Source organism: Ylistrum balloti, unplaced genomic scaffold, assembly GCF_031769215.1.
Source record: "Ylistrum balloti isolate Yb309-2 unplaced genomic scaffold, AGI_CSIRO_Ybal_v1 Utg370000, whole genome shotgun sequence".
Taxonomy (NCBI): Eukaryota; Metazoa; Mollusca; class Bivalvia; order Pectinida; family Pectinidae; genus Ylistrum; species Ylistrum balloti.
In genome coordinates this window covers 790,905-810,370 of record NW_026782078.1, presented here as the reverse complement: position 1 = coordinate 810,370, position 19,466 = coordinate 790,905, and the positions used below count along the sequence as shown (strand labels likewise).

Sequence of the window (19,466 nt, the reverse complement as noted above, 5' to 3'; positions counted from 1 at the left end):
CCATATCGAGGAGAATTACACCATGTTTTGGAATATCTGACGATGCCCAGGTTTAATTTCCTGTCCCGTAAGACGGGTCAAACCATGGAAACCAAAAGGTCAGTTACTGAAGCTGTTGTTGCCAGAACGACCATCGCAAACATAGGATGTGAGGGTCCCTCGGGGTTTTGGGCTAGGCGGAGTTAGATCACTAATGAAAAACAGCAAGATAATACATCATCGGAAGTTACATTATTAGATTAAATGAAGTGGCATTGGATTCTATCGAATTTTTATTCATATATATTCATGAACATTTTTTTGTGAAACATATATAAAGTCCACAGCGCGCGATAGTTTTGCGCACCACTACGTCAAACGTTATTCATTCGATACTGTTTCTGCGCATGCTCAATTTTGCAAAGATCTGTCTTTACGGCACGAACTTGTTGTTGAAGTTCTAGGAGGTGCTGGAACGGAACGCAGTCCATTGCCGGTAAACAGTTCCAGCGCGTGTTTTATTAGCACGGACTTGTGGAAACGTCCGGGGATAAGATGGATTCGTATATTCTATTAATGTGTGTTTTGCAGCTATTGAAGGTAGGTTATTTTAAATTAAACTAATAAGATTAAAATGCAAAAAATACTTGGAATTCATTTCAGCAGAAGTCCTATACATGTTACTGTGCCCAATTAGTATGTATTCACCATTAATCAATGAACTAGGTTATTGCAAAATTAATTTCGATGCAATACAGACTTAGGGTTGGTGTTTCCCCAGCTTTTCATATGGTCTCTACAGCAAGGTCAGACGTGAAAAAATAATTGTATGAAATAGATCTCATAGAAAAACAGTTTATTTTAAATAGCATCTACAAATGAATATCCATTATCATTGTTCCTCGTGAATACTTTATTACGTGTTATCTTACTGGAGACTTAACACCAAACAAACGCCTACCAACATAAACTATAACTTAAGGGCAAAACGTGTGAATACGTGTCCGGCATTCCCTATCTCTATAATAATAATAAGAAGATTCTGTGTCCAAGGTCGACACAACAATATATCTTTAGCGTTAACGAGTAAATTTTGTAATTCAAACAATGCTATGACAACTGAAGTCATGATATATTAAATGTTGTTGTAACGCGTAGACAACAACGTTTTTGTTGCTTTTATTTTCGAGACCAGCGGCTTGCGGTAAGTCGACGGCGGTAAGATAATTTTCTTCGTCAAGTATTTGCTCTGTTTCAAAGCTGCGTTTTTCTGTCTTCATACTGAAAGCTCAGTGATGTTATAGGACTTGCGATGACGTACCAAATAGTGAAGTTACTTACGTCGATATGTCTGTGATTACGTCAGATTTGAAAAGGAAACTCATACAGTGAATATATCATCATACAATCCTATCCAGCATAGAAGGGTATTTATGGAAGAACTTTTCACATCATATTTACTTATCATCATACAATCTTATCCAGTATAGAAGTGTATTTATAGAACTTTTCACCTGATATTTACTTATCATCATACAATCTTATCCAGTATAGAAGTGTATTTATAGAACTTTTCACCTGATATTAATTCATCATCATACAATCTTATCCAGCATAGAAGGGTATTTATAGAACTTTTCACCTGATATTTACTTATCATCATACAATCTTATCCAGCATAGAAGTGTATTTATAGAACTTTCCACCTGATATTTACTTATCATCATACAATCTTATCCAGTATAGAAGTGTATTTATAGAACTTTTCACCTGATATTAATTCATCATCATACAATCTTATCCAGCATAGAAGTGTATTTATAGAACTTTTCACCTGATATTTACTTCATCATCATACAATCTTATCCAGTATAGAAGTGTATTTATAGAACTTTTCACCTGATATTAATTTATCATACAATCTTATCCAGTATAGAAGTGTATTTATAGAACTTTTCACCTGATATTTACTTATCATCATACAATCTTATCCAGCATAGAAGTGTATTTATAGAACTTTTAACCTGATATTTACTTATCATCATACAATCTTATCCAGTATAGAAGTGTATTTATAGAACTTTTCACCTGATATTAATTCATCATCATACAATCTTATCCAGTATAGAAGTGTATTTATAGAACTTTTCACCTGATATTTACTTATCATCATACAACTTTATCCAGTATAGAAGTGTATTTATAGAACTTTTCACCTGATATTTACTTATCATCATACAATCTTATCCAGTATAGAAGTGTATTTATAGAACTTTTCACCTGATATTTACTTATCATCATACAATCTTATCCATCATAGAAGTGTATTTATAGAACTTTCCACCTGATATTTACTTATCATCATACAATCTTATCCAGTATAGAAGTGTATTTATAGAACTTTTCACCTGATATTTACTTCATCATCATACAATCTTATCCAGTATAGAAGTGTATTTATAGAACTTTCCACCTGATATTTACTTATCATCATACAATCTTATCCAGTATAGAAGTGTATTCATAGAACTTTTCACCTGATATTTACTTATCATCATACAATCTTATCCAGTATAGAAGGGTATTTATAGAACTTTTCACCCGATATTTACTCATCATCATACAATCTTATCCAGCATAGAAGTGTATTTATAGAACTTTCCACCTGATATTTACTTATCATCATACAATCTTATCCAGCATAGAAGTGTATATAGAACTTTTCACCTGATATTAATTATCATCATACAATCTTATCCAGTAGAAGTGTATTTATAGAACTTTTCACCTGATATTTACTTATCATCATACAATCTTATCCAGTATAGAAGTGTATTTATAGAACTTTTCACCTGATATTTACTTATCATCATACAATCTTTATCCAGTATAGAAGTGTATTTATAGAACTTTTCACCTGATATTTACTTATCATCATACAATCTTATCCATCATAGAAGTGTATTTATAGAACTTTTCACCTGATATTTACTTATCATCATACAATCTTATCCAGCATAGAAGGGTATTTATAGAACTTTTCACCTGATATTTACTTATCATCATACAATCTTATCCAGCATAGAAGTGTATTTATAGAACTTTTCACCTGATATTTACTTATCATCATACAATCTTATCCAGTATAGAAGTGTATTTATAGAACTTTTCACCTGATATTTACTTATCATCATACAATCTTATCCAGTATAGAAGTGTATTTATAGAACTTTTCACCTGATATTTACTTATCATCATACAATCTTATCCAGCATAGAAGTGTATTTATAGAACTTTTCACCTGATATTTACTTATCATCATACAATCTTATCCAGCATAGAAGGGTATTTATAGAACTTTTCACCTGATATTTACTTATCATCATACAATCTTATCCAGCTGTATTTATCATACAATCTTATCCAGTATAGAAGTGTATTTATAGAACTTTTCACCTGATATTTACTTATCATCATACAATCTTATCCAGCATAGAAGTGTATTTATAGAACTTTTCACCTGATATTTACTTATCATCATACAATCTTATCCAGCATAGAAGTGTATTTATAGAACTTTTAACCTGATATTTACTTATCATCATACAATCTTATCCAGTATAGAAGTGTATTTATAGAACTTTTCACCTGATATTTACTTATCATCATACAATCTTATCCAGCATAGAAGGGTATTTATAGAACTTTTCACCTGATATTTACTTCATATCATCATACAATCTTATCCAGTATAGAAGTGTATTTATAGAACTTTTCACCTGATATTAATTCATCATCGTACAATCTTATCCAGTATAGAAGTGTATTTATAGAACTTTTCACCTGATATTTACTTATCATCATACAATCTTATCCAGTATAGAAGTGTATTTATAGAACTTTTCACCTGATATTTACTTATCATCATACAATCTTATCCAGCATAGAAGTGTATTTATAGAACTTTTCACCTGATATTTACTTATCATCATATCCAGTATAGAAGTGTATTTATAGAACTTTTCACCTGATATTAATTCATCATCGTACAATCTTATCCAGCATAGAAGTGTATTTATAGAACTTTTAACCTGATATTTACTTATCATCATACAATCTTATCCAGCATAGAAGTGTATTTATAGAACTTTTCACCTGATATTTACTTATCATCATACAATTTACTTATCATCATACAACTTTATCCAGCATAGAAGTGTATTTATAGAACTTTTCACCTGATATTTACTTATCATCATACAACTTTATCCAGCATAGAAGGGTATTTATAGAACTTTTCACCTGATATTTACTTATCATCATACAATCTTATCCAGCATAGAAGTGTATTTATAGAACTTTTCACCTGATATTTACTTATCATCATACAATCTTATCCAGCATAGAAGTGTATTTATAGAACTTTTCACCTGATATTTACTTATCATCATACAATCTTATCCAGTATAGAAGTGTATTTATAGAACTTTTCACCTGATATTTACTTATCATCATACAATCTTATCCAGTATAGAAGTGTATTTATAGAACTTTTCACCTGATATTTACTTATCATCATACAATCTTATCCAGTATAGAAGTGTATTTATAGAACTTTTCACCTGATATTTACTTATCATCATACAATCTTATACAGTATATAATTGTATTTATAGAACTTTTCACCTGATATTTACTTATCATCATACAATCTTATCCAGTATAGAAGTGTATTTATAGAACTTTTCACCTGATATTTACTTATCATCATCATACAATCTTATCCAGTATAGAAGTGTATTTATAGTTTTCACCTGATATTTACTTATCATCATACAATCTTATCCAGTATAGAAGTGTATTTATAGAACTTTTCACCTGATATTTAATTCATCATCATATCATCATACTTTTCAATATTTACTTATCCAGTATAGAAGTGTATTTATAGAACTTTTCACCTGATATTTACTTATCATCATACAATCTTATCCAGTATAGAAGTGTATTTATAGAACTTTTCACCTGATATTTACTTATCATCATACAATCTTATCCAGTATATAAGTGTATTTATAGAACTTTTCACCTGATATTTACTTATCATCATACAATCTTATCCAGTATAGAAGTGTATTTATAGAACTTTTCACCTGATATTTACTTATCATCATACAACTTTATCCAGTATAGAAGTGTATTTATAGAACTTTCCACCTGATATTTACTTATCATCATACAATCTTATCCAGTATAGAAGTGTATTTATAGAACTTTTCACCTGATATTTACTTATCATCATACAATCTTATCCAGTATAGAAGTGTATTTATAGAACTTTTCACCTGATATTACTTATCATCATACAATCTTATCCAGCATAGAAGTGTATTTATAGAACTTTTCACCTGATATTTACTTTTCATCATCATACAATCTTATCCAGCATAGAAGTGTATTTATAGAACTTTTCACCTGATATTTACTTATCATCATACAATCTTATCCAGTATAGAAGTGTATTTATAGAACTTTTCACCTGATATTTACTTATCATCATACAATCTTATCCAGTACAGAAGTGTATTCATAGAACTTTTCACCTGATATTAATTCATCATCATACAATCTTATCCAACATAGAAGGGTATATAAACTTTTCACCTGTTATTTACTTATCATCATACAATCATTACATAGATGTTATTTCAGATATATCATCATAAATCTTATCCAGCATAGTGTATTTATAGAACTTTTCACCTGATATTTACTTATCATCATACAATCTTATCCAGTATAGATATTTATTTTCACCTGATATTTATTTGGTAATCATATTAATGGCTGTTCTTTTACCGATTAGTTATCATCATACAACTATCCAGTTATAGAACTTTTCACCTGATATTTACTTATCATCATAGAACCCTTACCCATAGCTTTTGTATTCTTTCATCATACAATCTTAAGTTCGTATGTTGTTGAATATATAATCTTATCCACACATGTATTACTACCAAATTATCATCTCAATCTCCTCCAATAGGTCAAACAGATTACAATCATCCGAGTGTATATAAAAATATAAATAAATGTATAAACGTATTATAACATTCGTGTGTATGATTAGCTTTTGATATTAATGTATCACCAATCGATGATATTGTATCAAAAATCTTATCCAGCCTTTGAAATTTATAGATTCTTTTCAACCATGATCATCATACAATTTATCCAGTAAGGTCAAACTGTTACACCGATATTTACTTATATCATAAAATATGTATTACCATAAATTGTGAAATGTCCGCTTTGATAAATTAATAACATGAGTGTGTATGATTGGATGTTTCGGTAACGTAATGGACTGATAAATCGTTTTAGATGTCCCAATATCCCTGGTCTCTAATAGGATCCGGGCGTGGAGCAGTACTCATTAGACAGTACGCTGTATAACATAATACGAGGCGTGTTTATTAAAAAAGTATTCAAGCATAAGTCGTCTTGTTGTTAATGTAAAATATGATTGCTCCACTTATTCAATGAAGAGTTAATTACAACATCATAAAACATATGTATTTTCAGGTTGTTGGTGGATCTGGCGATTCAGAGATACAGGGTGAGTGGAGTGGTACTGTCTATAAATATAGGACACGATGTTACTGTCTATTATCATGTTATGACATAGTAACATATAACAGGTTAATGAATAATCACATTTCCTATTGTTCTTTATTCCTAATTTAGCCTGCCCTTTTTAAATCCTACTCCAGCCTGTTCCTTTGACTTTTTATTCCTAATCTAGTCTGTCGTTTTGTTTTTTTTGTTTACCGCTTTTGATACTGTATTACCATTCGTTGTCAAATCTCCCGCCTTTGATACTGTATTACCATTCGTTGTCAAATCTCCCCGCTTTTGATACTGTATTACCATTCGTTGTCAAATCTCCCCGCTTTTGATACTGTATTACCATTCGTTGTCAAATCTCCCCGCCTTTGATACTGTATTACCATTCGTTGTCAAATCTCCCCGCTTGTGATACTGTATTACCATTCGTTGTCAAATCTCCCCGCCTTTGATACTGTATTACCATTCGTTGTCAAATCTCCCCGCTTTTGATACTGTATTACCATTCGTTGTCAAATCTCCCCGCCTTTGATACTGTATTACCATTCGTTGTCAAATCTCCCCGCTTTTGATACTGTATTACCATTCGTTGTCAAATCTCCCCGCTTGTGATACTGTATTACCATTCGTTGTCAAATCTCCCCGCCTTTGATACTGTATTACCATTCGTTGTCAAATCTCCCCGCCTTTGATACTGTATTACCATTCGTTGTCAAATCTCCTCGCCTTTGATACTGTATTACCATTCGTTGTCAAATCTCCCCGCCTTTGATACTGTATTACCATTCGTTGTCAAATCTCCCCGCCTTTGATACTGTATTACCATTCGTTGTCAAATCTCCCCGCCTTTGATACTGTATTACCATTCGTTGTCAAATCTCCCCGCTTGATACTGATTACCATTCGTATTCCCCGCTTTGATACTGTATTACATTCGTTGTCAAATCTCCCCGCTTTTGATACTGTGTTACCATTCGTTTTCAAATCTCCCCGCTTGTGATACTGTATTACCATTCGTTGTCAAATCTCCCCGCTTTTGATACTGTATTACCATTCGTTGTCAAATCTCCCCGCCTTTGATACTGTATTACCATTCGTTGTCAAATCTCCCCGCTTGTGATACTGTATTACCATTCGTTGTCAAATCTCCCCGCTTTTGATACTGTATTACCATTCGTTGTCAAATCTCCCCGCTTGTGATACTGTATTACCATTCGTTGTCAAATCTCCCCGCTTGATACTGTATTACCATTCGTTGTCAAATCTCCCCGCTTGTGATACTGTATTACCATTCGTTGTCAAATCTCCCCGCTTGTGATACTGTATTACCATTCGTTGTCAAATCTCCCCGCCTTTGATACTGTATTACCATTCGTTTTCAAATCTCCCCGCCTTTGATACTGTATTACCATTCGTTTTCAAATCTTCCCGCTTGTGATACTGTTTTATCAATCGTTGTCAAATCTCCCCGCTTTTGATACTGTATTACCATTCGTTGTCAAATCTCCCCGCTTGTGATACTGTATTACCATTCGTTGTCAAATCTCCACGCTTTTGATACTGTATTAACATTCGTTGTGAAATCCTCAAGCTTTTGATACGGTATTACCATTCGTTGTCAAATCTTCAAGCTTTTGATACTATCATATCATTTGATCGAATATCTCCTTGCTTTTGATATTGCCTTTCCTTTCTTAGCACACTGTTGCTAATTTTATTATCGTCCCATTTCTTTCTTTGTTTTTTCTGTTCATTTTGACATATAAACACGTTTTATGTTGTCTTTCCTTTTATTTCGATATTCCATCACCTTCGATATTGTTTTTGTTTGGTTGTTCTTATTTAGTTTTTGATGTTGTTTCTGACTGCTGTTTTAAACATGTTTGAATTTTGTTTTTGTCAATTTGTATTTAATGATTTCGAATGTTTTTATTTCTCGTGAATATTTATCTTAACCTGTCCTGTTGTACTGTGGTTCCTTCAATGTCGTATTTCATTGCGTAGTGGATGGTGGTGTTGGGTGTTGTTTTATCCATGACGTTGAAGATCTTGTCAGTTTCTTCAAATTTACTCTTTATTTCTTTCAGTAATGTAACAATTATGGACCACGCCCTTTAGAATTGAAAACATGGCAGACTACACAGGAAATTCGATCTTTATTTCCAAGGAAATGATCATGACTCATTTCCAATAAGCGCGATGTTTTTAAAGGCATTGGTCTGAACCATCCATCACTGGGTAGTAACAATCCTGCTTCTCAAATCTATGTTGTTAAAATGTCGCAAATGATTCGATATTACATATTTTTTCTCTCGATATAACATTTTAACGATAGATGTCAACAGTTATTATTTTGAAATCATCCAAAGGTAGAGTTTTCACATACTCATATAAGTAGCGTTCTAGGTTGTGAAACTAAGGTACTTAGCATCACTGCTGATTCACTGAAGGACAAAACGTCTATATAATGTATAAAAGTCAATGTTTAGATAAGTTGTATATAATGATAAGGGGTATAAAAAGGATTTATTTCCTTGTTTGTTCCCTGTTTGCTTTCGAGAGAGATATGTACATATACATTTTTAAGGACTATGTTTTATTGTCATCGTAATAAAAGCCATAGTAGGTAATCTATTTTGTAGTACTTCATGTGTTCGATGTTGATAAGTATTAATCAGTTTTCCGTTCCTATCAATTCAGCTCTTACTTTGAGAACGTGACATTATTTTAAATGGTCTTCGAGGAAGCAAACGAGACCCACCATTACCAAACGTCGGGTTTTATTGTCTTGTTTCTAGGATATTAGTGTTCGTTAGTTTTTTCTTTTTTCATATTTTCATCCCAATTTAAATGTTTGAATAAAATACTGGACTATCGGTATTATTTTCTTGTTTTATCTTGCTCTATCTATTATTGATGTTAAACATAAAGATATATTTGTAGTTTGGTTTTATTACATAATGTTAAGACATTCTAGACTTATAATTTGATGATACAGCTAGTGATGTAAGTGCTGTCGAATTAATTGTATAAATATCAGGTGTCAATTCCACGACCGTATTATATATGACGTCAGCAATGATGTTATTTGATTGGAACAACCCCGGGATCGGTCCCTATTTGATTAGGAAAAGGAAAGTGTTCCTGTCATTCATTGATGTCGTTATGTAACCTAAGCATGTGGAGCTCGCTACTGGGAATTGATGAAGTATGTGACTAATGACGAGCTCGCGTCACATAAACAGAAAGACTGAATACCAAAGAAAATATATTTTAGGACAAAGGAAGTCTTCTCATCATCTTGATTGGTCTTAAACTGAATGATGACTCAGAATTATTGTATTGTCTTTATTTTTGAACACTACTTGTACTGAGTAGTTAATAAGACAGTTCCGCATCTAGTGTCGACCTAGATACTGGCGATTAGGTTCAAGACAGTTCCGCATCCAGTGTCGACCTAGATACTGGCGATTATGTTCAAGACAGTTCCGCATCCAGTGTCGACCTAGATACTGGCGATTAGGTTCAAGACAGTTCCGCATCCAGTGTCGACCTAGATACTGGCGATTAGGTTCAAGACAGTTCCGCATCCAGTGTCGACCTAGATACTGGCGATTAGGTTCAAGACAATGGTTTCGCATCCAACCTCAACATAGATATTAATTATCATATTCAAGACATTTGTTTCGCATCCAAGCTCATCATAGTTATTGACAATTATATCCAAGACATTTGTTTTGCATCCACGCCCAACCTAGGTATTGGCAATCATATTCAAGATAGTGGTTTTGTATTCAAACTCAACGTCGATATTGGCAATCATAGTAAAGACAGCGGTTTCGCCTCTAACTCAACATATTTATTTATTAATGATCATTTCCAAGATACTGGACAAAAATATTGGAAATCATAATCGAAACATTATTCTGAGTATATAGTATTTGTTAACCTTTTAAAAAAGTTGTTTTATATTACAAGACAATAATGAAGGCGTTCATGACAAAAAAGAAAATACCATTATGTCAATATAATTATAATCGTAACACAAATTCAATGAAACTAAGGTAAAATATGAACAAAAGAATTAGTTACACGGAAACCCCCGAAAAAGTACATGGAGTATAAGGTGTTCCGGAAGAGTGCGCCTCTTCTGCTTCATCGACGACACCCATTAGGTAAATCTAGGTAAATCCAAGTAAGTTCTCAAATGAGAACGAGGTATACAACAACGGAACCAACAAGCAGCAAACACGTCAAGCTTCATATTGCTCAAAATTGTGATATTGGGAACAGGCCCTTGTATATCAATCGAAAAGTTTACAACATGGAAATCGAAATCATAACGCTTATCATACAGCTTCATGGAATACTGTGCATGTCGGTTTCGGAAAGTAAAAGTAAGAAAAGAAACGAAACAGTACGAGGTGAATAAAGGGTAAGCGTTTTTTGCTTCATCAACGACATCCTGCTCAATCCTCAATTCTTAACGAGCGCAAGATTATACAAAAGATAAAGAAGAGAATAGTACCTTTCATCAACGGAAACACCAGGCGACAAACTAATATGTGTCAAACACGGTCAATGATATCATCATGACGTCTATAAAACTTCCCATTATATTCATCAACCTGCATCTCTTGAAACCTGTGTTGTGCGTTTGTGAATTGCCGACATCTTGCGTGAAAGTCTTGACATCGGGAAGAGGTCCTACATATCGACTCAACTGCTACATGTAAATAGTTTTTTTTACTAGGTTTGGGGTGTAGGAATGTTGATGTCCAGAAATGAAAAATCCAAAGATCACAAAACTCTTTTAAATTCATCAAAACACTGAATCTCATGAATACTGTAAATGAACTTTTATTTTAAACTGTAACATCAGCCGTGTTGACTATTTATTACGACACCGCTAAAGGAACAAATGTTGTTTTTGATGTCTGAGGAAAATCCCGCGGAGGATAAACAATGTGTCATCGGTGGGAGGAAAACCGACTCAACAGACATCGTCCCCCGCAACCAGTGCATCTTGAACCCATCTTCTAGGGGAAAGTGGTCTTAAGTTCACGCTTGATTAACGACAGTCATTCCTTAAGCGCATTGTCGATCACGGCTACCGAGGCACCCAGCATTATATAGTGCACTTTATTTATGTTTGTTTCTCCTGTAGCATGTGGCGGAAAAGCGGCAGACATCATGTTCGTCCTGGATACGTCCGGAAGCATCAACTACATGGACTTCGAGAAAGAGATCAATTTCACCAGAGATGTCGTTTCCATCTTCGATGTCGACTCCGACAAGACGCGTGTGGGCGTTATCAGCTTCAGGTAGGCGTCATGTTATGAAATTATTTTTTCTTCTAAATAATTCTAGAACAATTATGAAACAAACTATATTATGCTATGAAAACATTCAAGAGAGTCTTTATATGCCATGGCATCTGTGTACTCGAAAGAAACTTGCGTCGTCGAGCAAGCTAAATCATATTTTTGTCCTAGTGATCGAATGGACCACATTAAAATGTTCTTGACATGTCAGCAGCTCTTTCTGTCTAATAACTAGTTTGTCCTTACTTGTGACTTTTCAACAGTACCAAGGTCATAGAAGAAATCGGCCTCGGTGAAATCAGAAACAAGGATGCGGTCCTGCATCAAATCTCCTCCTCCAACATTTTCTATCAAGGCGGGGGAACACACACGGCCGACGCCTTAAATCTGCTCTGGACCGGTGTTTTTGTCCCGGGAGTCATGAGACCGGACGTGTCACACATCGCAATCGTTCTCACCGACGGAATGTCGTATAACATGGAGAAGACCAAACAAGAAGCAATGGAGGTCAAAAAAAGGGGGATAAGCGTGTTTGTTGTTGGAATAGGTGGCGATGTAAGTACACATTTTTATATTTACATATCGAATAGTATCATTAGCCCAGTTCTTTAATGGTGTTTAAAGTATTCACATGACATTGATAAAAGATAAACTGTGCAGTCACTGATATCTTAACAATTCTATTTTTTTTGTTGGTGATATTTTTGCTTTGAACTTCCTTTTGTATCCATAGCATAGTGTAATAGATACAAAATACACTCTAACTTGAGGATGGTATTATCTGCACATCTCCAGTCGTGTTTCGTCTTGATACCGTTCTCTTTAGTTTTTATAGCGTTGTGTTGTAGTTGAAAACTGTTGATATCAGTCATGACAAGACATATTCATGATGTGGTTTTGATATCAGTTGTGACAAGACATGCTAATCATGTGGTTTTGATATCAGTTGTGACAAGACATGTTCATCATGTGGCTTTGATATCAGTTGTGACAAGACATTCATCATGTGGTTTTGATATCACTTGTGACAAGACATATTCATGATGTGGTTTTGATATCAGTTGTGACAAGACATTCATCATGGGGGTTGGATATCAGTTGTGACAAGACATGTTCATCATGTGTTTGAAAGATACATTTACTGAACGAAAACGAATATTGTCAGGAGCTGATAGCAGACATCCTGAAGGTTACATCAAGAAAGTTGAATCTCCTGGGGCATTTCTGGACATACGCTTTTGCTCTCGTGGTTTGAATTAATGTTGTCACTCCTGGGTTATATTTTGAAATATGTTAATAGCTTTTTACCCATTGTTCTTACCGAGGCAAATTGATACTCATAACTCATTAATCTTACTGAGATTAGTGTTTTGGTAATTTTAATATTGATATTTGTTAAATTTTCTGGTTTGTTGTGATCTTCTTTACTTCTAGAGGAACGTGGACACTCAGGAACTGACTGACATTGCTAGCGAACCTACCGAAAACTACATGTTCCGGATTGCTAATTTTGATGCTCTGAACTCCATCAAGTCGAAGCTGGCTAACAAAGCATGCAAACGTAATGTACAATCCATTTCTAACATATGTCAGACTAAATTGAATGTATGTTAACAGTCATTATGCTATGGATGAACTCATTATCGTCAGCACTAAATCTGTACTCGTACACTCCTTGATTCTCTTCTCTACTTTTCTGTCACTTTACCTTAACCATATTTTGATAAATTGCTTTAAATACATCTGCCAACCAAAGATTTTGTTGAAATTGATAAGTGTTTGTATATAAACGAATGTAAATTTGTATGTCACGTGATGCAGTTTTGTAGTATTTATGAGTTCGTAAGTTGTAATTGCCTATCATCCCTTTTTGACATTTATAGAAAATCTAAATAGAATTATTAATTGATACAAAGTGACGTGTCGAGGATATGTGACTGCTGCTAACTTAGTATACATGTTAACGTCAATCTCTCATAATAAACATATCCTTTAATCAAATAATCCGCATGTTGTGTAATAAATTCACCAATGTAATAATTTTGCGTACACGTCACCAGTACAATACCATGAAAAGTGTTTCGCTGGCTGTGCATTTCTGATGTCACAATATAGACAATGATACTACGTCATGAATTGAAAACGACGTTACAAAACGTCTGTCTGTGTTTGATTTCGTCCTCCGCATTGCTACTTCAAAACTTGACAAGATGTAGTTTTTTCCGAGTCATGTGATAGAAAGTATGAGATTTTCTGAAATCGTCTCCAGGTTTTCAGATCTGCTCGCCATGGCTCACAAAAATAAAAAAAATATCTAATACTCGCTTCATAAAATCCCATTGACAAACGTGTGTTAGTATAGAACGATTGTCACTGAAAAACTGGTGACATTTTTCAATCTCCCACCCTTCATATTCAACCGTCAACTTAGTAATGACTTTGTCCAATAATGCTTCAATGAATGGTGTTTCTGTTCCTATAGAGGATCCTGTCACCACTCCGGCCCCCACCCTCCCACCAATGATGGACGATAGCGGGAACAAAGGTGAGACATACAAGATCTACATGACCAGTAAAGCGACATTATCTTTAAATGAAGAAAAGAGTCGCTCAGTTAATTATTTCATAAACATACTTAAACTATTAACACGTCAAAGCTATGAAGGAGCACCTGCCTCCTGCACTACATATGGAAAAGTCTTGTTGTCTACTCGATAACATACTTTCAAAAAATTTTAGTTCTCTTTTCAATAAGATTTTGGAATAAGTTTAATAATTTGTAGATTTGTCATGTGAGAAATCTGTATTTTATTTTCTTTTATAACAGTTTTACTGGTTTATCATTCATTCACAGTGTGCATTCCAAGAGGCCCAGTGAATGCAGTATTTGGCTTTGATATGTCGGCTATCGGCACGGAGAACGCTAAATTTATCCTCCAGTTCATCCATAAAATGTTTTCTGAGCTTCCGCAGATGTCACAGCGCATGACCGTCTCGGTCATATCCGGTGGATGTGGTATTAAAGATGGCGGAGGGGATGCCTTGATAAACAAGGCACACAGCACAGACGAAATAGACCGCGGGCTCGATTTCGTATCTGTCAGGCCCTTCAACACCATCATGAAGAAAACGCGAATCAAGTTTGAGAGAAAAGCTATGAATAAAGTCGGAATCTTGTTTTTGGACAAAACGCTGCAAGATTTCGAACTCTCCAAAGCAAAGAGGGAGGCAAAGTATGCCGCCTTCCAGAGAATTGACCTCTACGTCATCGGTGTAGGTGACAGAGTGCTTGGAGGTCAAGCACAAAATCTGACCACTGGAGGCAATAACTACTTCCACGTTGACAGATACGAAATGCTTGATGATGTTAAAGATAAGATTTTATGTGCGATGTCTTAAACGTTTAGTGACATCAGTGTAGAATATAATATTCTGGATTCGTGTGAAAAATGACACACTACCACATTACCAAATTTATCATAAGAGATTTAATGGCAGAATTGTTAAATAAAACAAAATGCTTCGATAGATTGTGTTTACGGGTAGTAAATATATTTTATATCTGCACTGATTAGCTTCCTTTAACACTATAGATAAAGACATGGATTTTGTACATTTTATTGTCCCTTTTTCAATCATATCTTCTTTACATATCATGTTCATACATGTAAACAGAAAACATAAAACATTATGAGAGCAAATTTGTATCTAACAAAATGGAGGATTACATATATCAGTGTAACGTTATGAAATATTCATGGTTAATCGTCTCTCGATGTTGACCCAATCGATGTCTGCTTAATTGTGTCATGTTTATATAGTATTCACTAACCGCAGAAGAGTATTGGAATCGTCAGACTTTTGTGTGCCTTTCGTACCTCCTGTGTTATGAGAGTTCTGATCAAGATCACTTCCTTCGCTGACAACAAGAGGTTTTGTCTCGAGTTTTACGTCGCTATCATCACCATTAGCCTGCTCAGTTGTTTCAACGTTTTCTTTGTCAGCAGATAGATTAGATTCTGTTAGTGGTCCACCGTTAGGTTCCAGACCACCAATGTAATCGTGACCTTGTCCTTGTCCCTTACCAGCTGGAGAAGACATTCCATGCTGAACCAGTTCTGTCTCTACAGTCTGAATCATATCACCCACGTTTTGCTCAATTGGCCATACTTCTTCCTCGACTCCTGTTTGTAATTCCTGTAGATGCAGTAATGGGTTTTCGCCATCGAATCCTCCAGACTCCTTCGCTGTGTTATCAACGTTATCTGACAATGTGTTGGGTTGTCCAGTCCCTTGAATCGGCGCTCCGTTTTCCGCTTCCTGACCTGGCTGTTGGATATTTGGTGAATCTGTGGATTCCACGGCTGTGTGGCTGGGTGACGACTCATTCGTTGGCATGGAAATTTCGGTCATGTTGTTTGCAAGAACAAACCCTGCTTGATCTATTTCATGCTTTCCTCCAAACACTTCGACTGGTTCAGTTATTTCCTTTCCAAGAACTCCTAACATGTCTTTAACATCAGGCTGGAATGGCCACTTATCCGGTCCATGTACCTGGCCTGGGAGACCGTCGCTTGATGACAAAGATTTCCCACCCGAGAAAGAAACATCCGGAATTTTACTATTCCCGAAGGCATCCCCAGTATCTGATGACTGGTAGTTATCCTGTGTGCTTTGTGTTGTTGAACCGATTTGACTTTCGTCCCCAGTTCTCTGATCTGAGGTTTGATCCTGATGACTTTCCTGGTATTCTGGACCAGGCACATTAGTTGCACTGTCCTGGGATTCATCGGTGGTTCCATGATCTCCCATGACTGTTGGAGGCGACAGAGCTTCCTCGTCGATAGATGGACTCTCTGTAGAATGCTTAACATCGTCATTGAAAAAGATTTTCTTCGATTTCATGTCTACCTTCATGCCAACCTGCCAGGAGAGAATCACAATTTAATTATTATTTTCTAAACATAATACCCTTAATACCACTTTTCTGCATATATTAAAATCAACTAATGAATTTGCCTTATACAAAAATAGTATTTTCTCTCCATAAAACATTATGATAGATTGCAGACTTTGTATTTGAATAAATTCATACAGTCAAACCCTCTCAACTAATATTCATGATTACCTATATAAAGATATATATATAATTATGAGTATTAGTTGAAAGTTATTGAAGTTGAAATGCAAGTCACTTTCCATATCAGCATGATGTGCCGAGCCATGATAACAGTTGACAACCTGCTCCTAATCCTTGGTGAATCACTCATACTCCTGGGAAATATATTCCTTATATAATATCCTTTAGAGTGCTTGCTGGTTACCTACTCGGCTGCATTGTGAACATGTCCCAGTATTTTGGCTTTCCCAATCATTGCTCTGATAAGGTCTTTAAGGTTCAGTCTATTTCCCAAATTTTCCTCGTTTGACCTTTTCCCCTCCTTATTCTTGGCATTACTTAAGTATTAAATTTGCAACTTACCTTGGTGTCATGATTCGTCTGATCCCCAATGTCATTTACTCCAGCATTCTAGAAAAGTAAATAACACAGCTAAATAGTTATACGTATGTAATACGCTGTTTGTGTAATCAAAGGAAAAAACATAAATAATGGTGATAACAAAAATTACCTGGCCTTGTGCTGAAACTGAAGTCAGATTCACTATTCATGAAAATTGCTTCAGACAACACTTGGACAATATCCTTGAATGGAAGAGGATTTTTGTGAACTTAGAATTCTCCAGTTTTGCCCAACCCCTCCCGCTCCAGGTGGCCAGTATCCACAGGTTGTACAGAACTTATTCCGCTTCACTCAAGAGCACTTCAGACCAAATTTGCACAAAATTAAATCATTGCTACAAGAGGAGTAGAATTTCGAAGAATCTGCATTATTTTCTATATTGAGCTCCGCCCTTGCAGCCCCAAGAGGTCGAGACCCACCAGTTATACAAGATTGATTCCTCTTCATCCAGGAATGCTTCATACCAGTTTTGGGCAATTTTCATCCATTCATTCAGGAGGAGTAGGAGTTTGCAAAACTTTCCCTTTCGGGACCCGTCCATCACACCACTGGGGGCTGAAAACCAATATTTATACAAACTTCGTTCTTCTTCCGCGAAGAGTGCATCATACCAGTTATGATTACAATCTGTTCTGTCGTTCATGACAAGTAGCGACATTTAGTAAAATTTAGATACGCCGACGACGAACGCTGCGCCATGGAGTAAGCTCACCGGTCCATCTGTTAGCTAAACATGATTACAAATGTTTTGGTAACTTTTGATGACGTAAGATGAGACAACATACCTGAGTCGTGAGATTTGTGGATCCTCCAGCCGTATCGAGTCCAGGAACAAAATCCTTTGTTGCTTCGAATTGTGACCTTACGACGTTGAGTATTGCTTAAAGAAAAATCACAAGAATACCAGGATGGTATGAGTGTTCCTAAAGGAACCATTTAAACAACATGGCAACGTCAAATTTAGAATGACACAAACATAAACATCGTCACATCAGCGTGTAGGGTGATCGGAATAACACACCAATAACACATACTGATAATTACTCTGGTAACATGCAGCTACTATAGAAATAAACTTTTATACGTGTGTAATACTAATGTATTTCTTAACCTATATATCGTACAACTTGTAATTTTCACGGGTGAAAGCTTTTACGATTTTCTTTAAAAATTATATATATTTCTTAATGAACATTTCACGATCTGGTCCGATAAGAACATCTTAGATACAATTGTCTCGTTAATTCACACTTTATTAATGTAACTTGACCATCATCCCGTGAAAATAATCGGTCATACAGTACAACAGGGACAACCCATACATGATGACATAGAGCAAACTATCGGAGCATTGACAGATAACAAAAAGGACCATACGACTGAAAAAATCACCAAGATTTTACCACGTCAACACACCGGGACAAAAGATGACGATAGAAAACCAGGATATACAGAAACAGGAAACATACGCGTACATTATCGCAGATAAAGAATCCCCACAACGCTATTAAAATATATCTAAATCAAACCACATTAAAAATAATGGTATGAAAGAATCAAATTTCATAATGCACATCTTTTCAAAGTTTTCGAAAAACATTATACTACTCGAAACAGAAAATCCCGGTTATACCTTTAAACAGGCTTCCGAATGCATTTCCTATCGCGTCATTGTCTTGTTTGGTAGAATTCACACACACGATAGATGTATATATAAGTAAAACACTGAAGGAGAACCACAAGCCTTTTCTGGACAGAAACATTGTCTATATGATAAATGACTTCACTGGAAATTCACAAGTCCTTCACAGAATGGCACATGTTCCGTATTATGATATGTTTGCCTGCTCACACAGAAGCCTTTTACAAAAGGATCTTTCGTTTGCTGTAAATATTTTTATATGTTCCTTTACATAAAGATAAAGACAAATATGAGCATGTCACATGACTATTACTTAATGCATGTGTCTGTAGTTGCTGTGATATAACATCTCAGTATTCCATCTGTTACA

At 35.0% G+C, this 19,466-nt stretch overlaps 2 protein-coding genes across 2 annotated transcripts; one reads left to right on the top strand and one right to left on the bottom strand.

Moving 5' to 3' along the window:
• Positions 1 to 497: 497 nt before the first annotated feature.
• LOC132548097 (collagen alpha-1(XXII) chain-like) lies at positions 498 to 15,461 on the top strand. The gene is made up of 7 exons (XM_060211922.1): positions 498 to 579; positions 6,568 to 6,601; positions 11,777 to 11,933; positions 12,197 to 12,488; positions 13,368 to 13,494; positions 14,416 to 14,478; positions 14,788 to 15,461. Exons 1-7 carry the CDS (start codon positions 535 to 537, stop codon positions 15,330 to 15,332), a joined length of 1,263 nt encoding a protein of 420 aa, XP_060067905.1. The 5' UTR covers positions 498 to 534; the 3' UTR covers positions 15,333 to 15,461.
• A 285-nt stretch (positions 15,462 to 15,746) lies between these two features.
• LOC132548079 (uncharacterized) lies at positions 15,747 to 19,217 on the bottom strand. Its single transcript, XM_060211903.1, has 4 exons — positions 19,088 to 19,217; positions 18,240 to 18,334; positions 17,416 to 17,463; positions 15,747 to 16,856 (listed from the first exon to the last, which is right to left on the bottom strand). The coding sequence occupies exons 1-4, from the start codon at positions 19,215 to 19,217 to the stop codon at positions 15,747 to 15,749; spliced, it is 1,383 nt and encodes a 460-aa protein (XP_060067886.1).
• Positions 19,218 to 19,466: the final 249 nt, after the last annotated feature.

Coding starts and splice junctions, on each gene's coding strand:
- LOC132548097 (XM_060211922.1), top strand. CDS start 535: ATGGATTCGTATATTCTATTAATGTGTGTTTTGCAGCTATTGAAG. Junction 6,602..11,776: donor TGGCGATTCAGAGATACAGG/GTGAGTGGAGTG, acceptor TTTCTCCTGTAG/CATGTGGCGGAAAAGCGGCA. Junction 11,934..12,196: donor GTGGGCGTTATCAGCTTCAG/GTAGGCGTCATG, acceptor ACTTTTCAACAG/TACCAAGGTCATAGAAGAAA.
- LOC132548079 (XM_060211903.1), bottom strand. CDS start 19,217: ATGTTTCTGTCCAGAAAAGGCTTGTGGTTCTCCTTCAGTGTTTTACTT. Junction 18,335..19,087: donor ATTCGGAAGCCTGTTTAAAG/GTATAACCGGGA, acceptor TTTTTCTTTAAG/CAATACTCAACGTCGTAAGG. Junction 17,464..18,239: donor CCACAAATCTCACGACTCAG/GTATGTTGTCTC, acceptor TTACTTTTCTAG/AATGCTGGAGTAAATGACAT.